At 21.5% G+C, this 11344-nt stretch overlaps 1 protein-coding gene across 1 annotated transcript in view; it reads right to left on the bottom strand.

Moving 5' to 3' along the window:
- Positions 1–9976, bottom strand: part of LOC112601408 (H(+)/Cl(-) exchange transporter 7-like) — a 36718-nt gene extending 26742 nt beyond the window's left edge. Inside the window, exons 1-8 of the mRNA XM_025349047.1 lie at positions 9881–9976; positions 7474–7566; positions 7079–7378; positions 6284–6427; positions 5477–5660; positions 4396–4473; positions 3197–3301; positions 1431–1600 (exon numbers count right to left, since the gene is read on the bottom strand). Coding sequence (XP_025204832.1) covers positions 1431–1600; positions 3197–3301; positions 4396–4473; positions 5477–5660; positions 6284–6427; positions 7079–7378; positions 7474–7566; positions 9881–9976 — 1170 coding nt within the window. The remainder of the gene's footprint in view (positions 1–1430; positions 1601–3196; positions 3302–4395; positions 4474–5476; positions 5661–6283; positions 6428–7078; positions 7379–7473; positions 7567–9880) is intronic.
- Between the last annotated feature and the right edge of the window lie 1368 nt (positions 9977–11344).

The following is an 11344-nucleotide window of genomic DNA, read 5'->3' on the forward strand; positions in this document are numbered from 1 at the left end:
TATGATTTCCTGCATTAACACTAGATTTTAGGGTACTTTTTCATATGGATAATTCCATCTAACATTGCAGTTAATGTATTTAGAATGATGCGCGTGTACGATTCGTATACTTCATGACAAATTAATACCTATGTTTAATATCTCATAGATTACACCATCATATCGTTCTTACGTATATGTTTACTTTAATACTTATCTTATAACTATTTTGTTAGCTTTATTTGTAAAACCAACTGGCATTAGTTATAAAATATAAATAATAAAAAAAACTGTTTTTAAAAATTGATTTTAAACAAAAACTTTGTATAATTTAAATTTTAGTCGTAAATTAAAAGACTTATCTATATTTACTTGTATATATTTGCTTGCAAATGACGAAAATTTTGTTTGAAAAATTATTGTGTAGCTACAGAAGCCTTTGCTAAGTACACAGATAAGATATAAATAGAGTGTGGATTTTTATGCAATCACATTTATTTTTATTTTTTACTTTTTTGAATTTTTCTCGGTTATCTTCAAGAACCATAATATGTAATTGGAATTTAGTAGTGAAATTATTCTAGTATATTTCAGTATATTTAATAGTTATTGCATATTTTTACAAAATTCGAAATGTATTGCATATTAAAGTGAACATTTTTATTAAGTATTTAAATAATTAATTATTATAAGTTATTTAATTTATGACTTTTAAATAAACAAAAAAAAATTTGTTACATATTTTCATTTCCGTGATTTTTATAAAAAACATTTAATAAGGAAAAAATAACTTAATAAAATTATTTAATGTCTATTTTTTTTTTAGTGAGATAGTTTATGATACATTTTCATCAAATGTTATCCAGTTAAAAAAAATAATTCCAAAAATACTCTTAAGAATTAAAATTGATTTTGGGAGAAGACGGTAAATCCAATTATTATTATAACTATTATATTGTATGTTTCATAATATATTTATACTGCTATTAAAGTAATTTATTTTACTACTAGTATTACAAAAGACGTATTGAATAAATTTTTGTCGTAAAACTACCTATTGCGTATACACACACATTAACACACCACACATAAAAAAAATTGTCTAATAAATTAATTTTTTACCCCGTTCAGAATCCAAAAAAGTGGTATGCACCATATTTTTGGAGCTTTTGATCGTAAATACATTTTTTTTTTTTTATAAAAAAGATGCAACAATAATATAATTACTTAATTATTATTTTAGAATGTCTTTTCTTAAAAGTTATTAAAATATTAAAAACTATTGTATTTTACATGAGTTTATAATTAATTATTTCATATTTAGTTTTATAATTTTTATATTCTTATGTAACAATAGTTTATTTTTACTATGCTGGAAAAATCTAAAAATTTAGCTTAAGCATTTTTCATTTGATTAATTTATTTTATTATTTTATTCTACAACCACTTACAATACCAGAAGAATAATAATGAATAACTTTGCTTGCAACACGTCCCCAAGCTGCTCCAATCAATAATGAAGGTAAAAACAATCCAGCTGACATATTAAGACCAACAGTTAACTCAGTTAATATGAAATAAGTTACACAATAAACTAATAGTGAGATTATTGAATATGCTTCTGTAAACAATTAAAAATAAATAAATAAATGACTAAAGCAGTATAAAAAAATAAAAAAATAATATTAATTAGTCTGTTCAGTGATAAAACACTCAGATGCCTGACAAAAATCAGTTCTATCACGTAATTTACTTGACACCCTGCCATCGAGGCAGGTTTCATTACAGCAGGGTGTCGAGTGCAGATGCGTAGAATCAAGGTTTTTATTATTAACTAATGACTAGAGTATAAGTATTTTTATTTTATTATTATACAGGTTATCTTGAAGCTTTAGTTCAAAATTATAAAAACTAAAAAAAAAAATCATAAATAAGTTATCTATGCGATATTATTTGTTAATTTTACTTAGAGATATTATGGTTAAATTGTATGTGATAGTTACAAGAGCACTCTTAATTTAAGATTTTTATTTAAAAAAAAAAAAAAAATTATAAAAAGTATAAAATATTTAGATTTTTTAAATCATTAGGTTCTTGAATAATAGTTTTTAAAATTGTCGCAGTAATGAATTAAGCCATCGAGTAGATTTTTTATGTCGTTGCCCATGACAAATTAAATAAAATACCAGTGGATTTATTTTATCTTAAACTCCGTTAAATGTAAATTAAATATATTTTTTGATACAAACATTTTGGTGGTTTTGGCCAAGTATTAAATACCGATATACAATTATATACGATTAAAAGTACTATTTTAATTTATATAACCAATAGCCACCTTATACCGATAAAAGAATATATTTTTTTTCATAAGGTTTTTGGCAGTTAATCCCTAAATGAGCCCCTTTTCAAAATGTAAAATTTAAAAAAAAAAATGGTTTCAATATGAACATTTTCAAGTATAAAATTATCTATATACCAAATTTTAAAATCATCTAAGTTGTATAGACTTAGCTGAGTATCGCTTACACACACTACACATAGCTTTTTTTTTGTTTAGATACTGAAAAATAAACAAATTATAACAATAATATGAATTAAATTAAATTTAGAAAATTAAAAAAAAAAAAAATTGAAATGATATAAACAGTAGTTTTTGATGTTATTGCTGTTTATTAATTGAATAACATTATATTATATTATTTATTTTAATATATTATCATTATGTATACATTTAATATATTATTAATAAATTTAGTTTGTAGCTTGTAATAATGTAAAATATATTATGCATATTAAATTACATTGCTTCATATATATATTATTATAATTAATCTATCTTTTTTTCATTTTAGATTCTATTTAATATATAGTTTTTAAAGAACTTTATTCTCAGTTCAAATTATTTTTTTTTACAGAAGTAAAATAAGTATATATAATACATACATTGTATAGTATAATCATTTCACGATTTTACATTTTTAAGTACCTTAAAAGTAAATATAAAGTATTTAATATTTATGCAATACTAAAGTTAAGTATGAATAACTGCATTATTTTATTTTATTTTAATTTAGTATATTCTTCTTGAAAAAAAAAATGCTCATATTATTAAATTTTATAAATTATACACAAACATTTTATTTAAAGAATTCAAATATATATATATATATATGTAAAATGTATTTTACACGATTATATAAAAATACATAATTACCAATTGGATAATGGAATAATGATCTAATATTTTCTTCTTGAGTATGGAGCCAAAATGAACTTATTTCATTATAACTTCCTCCTGGACAGTACATCTGCAACAAACCTATCATAAAGGTAAAAGCCGTTTTCATAATAACTATAATTTAAAACTATATTAGTGTTCATATTTAAACTTAAAAGTTTTAATTGAAATAATTATCACTATATTGTACATTATTTAAACGTATTATATGTATAGTGTATAGTGTGTATACGTTGTTTTTATAATAAACATTATGACAGACAATTGATAAAACATACAAATTATTAACACAATATAATTCATTTTTAGATTTTAAATTAAATATAAATATTGTAGTCTATAGTGTGTAAAAATAATGTGAAGATTATAATTTTAAATTTTTAGTTATATATTTAATTATTTTTAATATAAAATTGTTTAGTATATGTAAGTTTTCATCTATAAAAATTAATTTCATAGCCATTGAGAAGAGTATAGTTTTTTTTTAAAATTAATACTACAATATTATAGTTAATATTAATAGTTATTATTTAATACTATATTATTAACTAAAAATTAAAATAATGTATGACAGCAAGGAAAAATAAATTAAAAAGATAAAGACACGTTAAACTTATTATCCTATTGGATTATTTTTAAAGTGCTTCTTACTTGTACTACATTAAACGATATCATCTCTAGTTTTTCTTGACAGTTGTTTAACAAAACCATGGATGTTAAATTTATTATCGCGACAAATATTGCGACAAATACAGATTCCAGAAGTTTTTTTCTATTTGATATAATGTGTCTATACAAATTAAACATAACATTTATCAAAACACATCATACAATAAATTATTAAGTATAATTTAATTTATAAAAACGAACTTCATTCTGAAAATGGATAACCGATAATTAATATTGACAAATAAAGCTCCAAGTACACCACCAAATATCCCAAATATAATAAAAATGGGAAATTCTGAATAAGAAAAATAAATTGTGTTTTCATTAAACTTCCCAAAAAAGTAAATACTTTTGCTGTGAACAGATTCTGATGGATCTATAGAAAAGTATAAGCATATTAAATCTTTTATTATGAAGTACATTTATTCAGTATAATAAAATAACTCACTTGTATTATTAGTAAATAGTACGTTTTTACCAGCATTATATGTTGGAAAAGCTATTGCTGCACAAAAAAAACACTTTCCACATGAGACTTGAGCTCCAAAAACTTGTTCCTTCTTCAAGACTCATTAATGTACCTCCTAAAAAAAAAAATAAAAAAATTAATAAATAAATAAATACAAAAGTTTTATTTTACATAATTTAGATACCTATATTATACGAAGTTTCATGAATATTATAGTTTTCCTTTTAACCATTATTTATTTTTTATTTTATATTTTTTTTTCATAGCCATTTTTCAGTATATTTTTTGTTGAAATGTATTTTATGTATAGATTTATATTATATTTTGAAGTACTTTTATTATGTAACTAATGTAAATAATATAAAGTAAAGTAATAATTAATATTCATACGTAAATAATAAATAATTTTAAATATTTAAGACTGTTTAAATATTAGTATTATTATTTACATTTATAAATTTTCTTGTTATTCTAACTAGCTAGTTGACCATCATTACCTGTCACCTAAAAACCCTCTGCTCGATGAGTTTAAAAAATGTTAAGTCATTATATAGAAAAAGCAAAGTTTGTTATCCTTAATAATATATTTTAACCATATATTTAAAAATTGAGTACAAAATAATAATAGGTATATATGTATAAATATTGTATTATAGTGATTTTTTTTCTATTTTTGATGATAGAAAATATTTTTAATTTCGTATTTTAAGACAAATTTTTCTTACTTAGAAATCAAAATATAGATTCTTATTAATATATCTTTTGAGTTTAAGCAAGTGATAAGGCGTAAGAGTTTTTAAGAATACCCTCGAATACGCGTTGTACTAAACTTTAAAAGTATATTATTGACTTTAGCCAAACATTTTAAGCTTAACTGCAATCGTGGCATTCAGTCGATAAATTAATTATGGAATCTGATGACGGAAGTTATGATAATATATTATAAAACTATTGAACACAATAAATTAATTATAATTTATAAAGGTTTCCATTATTTATCATAAGTCTCTTATCAATATTGTCTGGAATCTATTAAAATTATATTAGACATACTTGAGTACATATATTTCCAATTACAAGCTAACACTTTTTGAAAACTAAAATGATATATTATTTACCTACAGGTGATCCAAAAGCGGCCGATAATCCTGCAGCAGCACCTGCTGCCATCATATCTCTCCTCTCCTGATCATTTTGTAAGGGTCCAATAATTTTCCGACCAGGACTATTTCTAAAACCTTTCCACCAAGCTTCTACGACTGAACCACCAACCATTGCTCCAATATGAATTAATGGTCCTTCCTGAAATATTGATACATTTTCAATAATGATTATTTAATAAATGAGTCCAATAATTGTATCAATATACAAATATAAATTTAATTTTAACTGTATAAAAATTGTATAAACATATTTTATTGGCTTAATTTATTTTAAGTTTTTTTTTTTTTTTTTTAATGTTTGTGAATACGTATTTAAAATTCATTAATTGTTTATTTTTTAATCATCGCATTAGGTTTTTGAAAACTTAAATCAAATTTGATTTTTCAATAGTAATCATGGTTTCTTAAATAAAATTATAATATGATACAGAATATTTTGTTTGTAAATTTTGATGATTAATATCATAAGAATAAATAAGTGAAATGGAGTAAGAATAATTATGAAATATTTTTCTACTTCAGTTTAAAACTATATAATTATTATTCATTATAAATCAAAATTAACAATATGGCACCGTTTATCATTATTAGAGATAGTATTATAATAAAATATATAATAATACATTATTATATATTTTGTTTTTCCATAGTTCATAATCAAAATTATTTAAAAGGTAACTCTTTACTCCAGTACAAACTATGAGTTAAAAAAGTTGAAATTTTATATTATTTTTATAAATGTAAAAATAAAAATAAAAATACCTTTCCTCCACCAAGACCTGCTGCGCAAACACATACCACGCTTATCACTTTTACCAATAAGCATCGGACGGCCGTCATTCTTGGTATACGAACTCCGTTTAAATAAGATATTACAAATGGAACACCACTTCCAGCAGCTGAGGGCTAAATATATATTATTGAAATATTAACTATTATATGGAATAAAATTAAAAGTATTAATAGTAAAGGAAAATATAATTCTTATAAATATACTTTTTATATTAGTTCAGTAGATTAAAGAACATTGTTATTTTAAAAGGAATTTGTATTATTATAGTAAAATAAAAATATAAAGAATCTTATTTTGAACAATTTTGCAGTATTCAAAATATATACATATCTATTTTTGTAGAGAAGCACGAAAAATAATTTAATTATGTAAATTTTTTATAAAATATAGATAATATACAATTGTAGATGATCACTTACTATAATAATTATAATTTATTTGTTTTTTTATTTTTGTATTAGTTAAAAAAATAATTTATGTGAATTTACATGAATTTACTGAATTTATAAAACCTACAATGCTTAAAAATTCGAAACATTTTTTATTAATAGTTAACAATATAAATTTGTTTCAAAGTAGAATAGTTTGAAACATAGTTTCTACACAATGTTAAATAACTATTTAATGGGCATTATAGTATTTTACCAATGTTGATATAGTTGAAATTACTTTAATACTTATTTTTGATTATTAGTATTAGCTACCACTTAAGACGTCATTATATTATACAAACTATTACACACAAACATAACTTTATAATTAACCTCCATAAATAGAACTACACAACATCCAATAATCGTAGGGATGACGGTGAAAAATATCCAAATAATCAGACACTCTACTGTCGAGTGTTTAATATCAATACAGTTTCGAATCGATTGAAACTTCCAATTATACAAATATTCAATTATTGTATCAATACAAATTCCAACAGCTGCAGTGCATATAGCAATCGAAAAATAAATAAGCCATCTAACCACATTAGTCACTACTACAGTTTTATAGCCGTTTAACTTTTCTTCTCTAACAGTAAGTTCACTTTCATAGTGATCATAATCCAAACTCTAAAAATATAATAATTTATTATTTTATTAAAATTAGATTTAAGTAATAAAAACTACCACTATACATTAATTATATGCAATAGTTAAAATCTCACTTCATAATCCGATGATACATAATTTATTGAGTGAGATCTAGGTTTCAAGTTCACTGCAGCTAAATTATTACTAGTTGTTGACAGACTAGATCCCTGCACAAATAATAATAAAATAAAAAAAAATAATACGATAAATTAATTAAAATACGAATAACAATTTTTAAAAAAGTAGTTAAATGAGCACCGCTCTGTTGTACATTAAGTGTCGAATGGATCATTATTATAGGTGTGATAAATTTGAATTCAATGATTTATTATTGTGTACGAAAAACGAATAAAATATATTACCATGTGATGTATATTAATTATGATAAAATTATAATTTATAATAAAATAATTAACAAATCATATTTATCGTTTAAATAAGTAATTTCGTCCAAATTGGAACATTAAATATCTTTAAAAAATATTGCTTTAATAATTGTATGGTTTTAATATGAATTACTTATGAAGAATCTTGGATTAAATTTGCAAAATTTAGATACACAATGAAAAGTATTTATAAATTTTAACTGAAAAATAGCTTTAAATTTTTAGAAATTTAACAAAGTTCGTCATAATTTAAACTTAAAATACATATAAAAAAATATAGCTATATTTCTTAATATTTTTTTACAGAAATAATTATTGTGGGATATTAAACTAAATTTTCAAAAATTTTGACCCAATAAATAGATTTTAATTGATATTTTTAGAATAAACGTATATATCCTTAGATAACTCAAAAAAAAGTTTAAAAATGTTGAAAATATTTTCGTATAATCAAAATGATAACATAAAAATTTGGTAAAAATTTCAAGTATTCAATGTTATTTTTTTATTTTGCAACACAATAAAAATTAAAAATTGTTCGAAAAGAAATTATTATTTTACAGGTGAACATTGAATGCCGTAAACATTTGAACTGGAAATGCTTATAAAAAATAAGTTTGGCTTTCTGATAGAATTTTTTTTATATTTATCTAAGTTGAATAATTAATAAAGAAACTTGCATTAAATATTAGAAACAAAATATTTTATGAATTTCAAACTACAAAACGATTTACTAATTTTCGCAATTTTTATAAATCTTGTAAAAAAGTTATTTTTAAATACTTTAAAAAAAAAAATTCTGGCTATAAATTTTCAATGTTTTTTAATTTAAAAATTAATAACTTATGAAGAGATTTGTATTAAATTTTCAAGTATTTCTACCCGGTGAATAATTTTTAATCAATATTTACAAAAAATATTTCTTATATCTATAAATAGCACAAAAATAGTCAAAATATAAGAAGTTATATAAGTTGAAGATTTTAAGTATCTACGGTTACTCATTTTTAAGTTACATAAAAAAAAAAAACAAAGCCAATGTTGTAAAAAATTAGATTTGCGTAAAAATTCTCAGTATTCCTTAATTTTTTATTTGTTTTTTTTTTCGATTATAAAAATTAACCTCTTGAAAATACAATATCAATTTTATACCCAAACCACTCTTATTTTCGAAAATCAAAACATTTTATTGACAAGTTATTATGTATATTATCCACAAAAAAATTAAAAATACATTATTGTAAAATCAATATATTCATTACTCTGCTCAAAGCCTAAAAAGTAGTAAAGGTATTTGTTTAAAGCCATATATTTTTTTTATATTATTTATTTTTCACTTTGTGTTCCTAACAAATTTATTTTATTGTGCTTAAAATACTAATTTTAATTTTTTTTTAATTATGAAAACACTCTAACAGCTTAATAAATTAGTTTCTCATCTGATGACTATAATTAACTGTACATAATAAATAAATAAAAAAAACCAATAATGTAATTTTATATGTCAGCTAAATAAAATATTAAAATATTATGTACGTATTACCTTGTTTAGAGGGATTAAGTATGTCGTAATAAAACAAATTAAAAGTTTCACAACAATGCCAAATGTCGACCTTTACCCCAGTCGGGCATTCATCCAGTTGGCAAAAAAAAAATAGTGCATAAATATATAATGGGTTTTTTTTTAAATACTATTTGGCATTTGGTGTCATTAAAACTCGATAAGACCGAACATTTTGGGAACAATTTAAATAAATTTACTTTAAGTACAGCTATTATATTTGCTAGCTTATGGTTAATATAATTAGTATTTTTTTGAATAGTGTAACTTCTAATTTAAAATAAAAAAGCTACTCAATAATTAACATCATGGAATATTTGTGGAGTATTCCGAAAACAAAATACATAAAAATTATGAACGGAAATATATAAAAATTAAAAAAAACATATTATGTACCTAATCATATGTACGTGTCTACTACTTTTTATTTAAAAAAATTTTAGGAACGATTTTAAATATACCAGTGGAAAACAAAAATTATGATTATTGATTATTCTTAGAAATGTAGTTTAAATAAATAATGTTAATAAATACCTCACGATTATGATTCATACATTCAAATTCGTTCATGAATTTCGGCTTATGCCAATGATAATTTAAAATATGGGTTGTAAATTTATAGTCATCCATTGCATTATTCTAATAAAAAAAATATTATATTAATATTAATACATACATAGATAATATAAATATTGTAAATTACACTATAAATAGAAATAATGTAATAAAAACTTGCCATTTTATTTTAAGAATAATTAATATACGTTTATATTAATATACTAACATAAGTTATCGTTAAAAAACTAACAATTGGTTTTATAATGATTTGTATAATTATCGGTAGCGATGTAACACACTGAATGCAGTTGCTCTATTGGCACTAAAATTTATCACACGACGTCTTCCAATGAAATTTTCTTGTGACTCATAAAACATTTCGTCATAATGATTTAGGTTGTATTTAATGTATGGTTTTATTATAATTTTAGTACAATCCTATATAAAAATAATCGTATAAATTGCTTAAAAATACACCCAAATTATTGTTAAAATATCGGTTTAAATAAATTATTTTCAATGCATTATATGACATATTTTGTTGGTCTTTTAAATACAGAATATATAAAAAAAAAGTCGTCAAGTAGATACCAATTTGCTGTACAATAGGTATTGAGTAGGTCACTATAATGAATAAGTTAAATTTAAATTCATTGAATAAATACAAAAAATGATAATGAGTAGAAAAGATCTGTTAATCTGTATCACTGAGTACATTTCATGATATATTTTCTAGTATTTATATTAAAGTAATTAATTTTTCTTTTAGTATTACGGTAATTTGATTTGATTTGTTGAGATTTTAATTTAAAATACTTGTAAAAAAAATTGTCATTATAAATTTTCGATTTTTTTAATTGGTAATTGAATATTATGGATTACAATAAAAGCAAAATAGATTTTGTCGATTACTGGTTTTGCTTAAAAATTTACATTTTACCTTATTTTTTATTTGTTTTTCCTGATTATTTAAAAAATACCATTAATTTTAAATTTTAAATTTTATTTAGTATAAATTAGATTCAATTTTTATCAGAAAGAACCATCAAAGTTGAAGATCAAAGCATTTTATTAACTACTTATCACATACACAGACACAATAAAAAACATATATGCAAATTTAAATTTAACAACCTATTAAAAACACAAAATACGAGTATATTAATGTTGGAAAAACCATATGACTATGACACAAGGTATTTTAAGTTATTATTTTTTTAAATATTTTCTAGAAATTATAGCAGGCAATAGATGTAAGATTTTGTTAATTAATTAATTACAACTAACCTATCCATACGGCCTTACCTATACTATACTCATACATTATTTTACAAAAATCATTTATGTTTATATATATTAATTAACCATTACATGCTTTTAATGCTTACCAATATTAAATATTTCAAAAAAAAAAAAAAAAAATGGGCATTTTATCAAATT

This window comes from Melanaphis sacchari, unplaced genomic scaffold (genome assembly GCF_002803265.2).
Source record: "Melanaphis sacchari strain LSU unplaced genomic scaffold, SCAv2.0 Contig77_pilon_pilon, whole genome shotgun sequence".
Taxonomy (NCBI): Eukaryota; Metazoa; Arthropoda; class Insecta; order Hemiptera; family Aphididae; genus Melanaphis; species Melanaphis sacchari.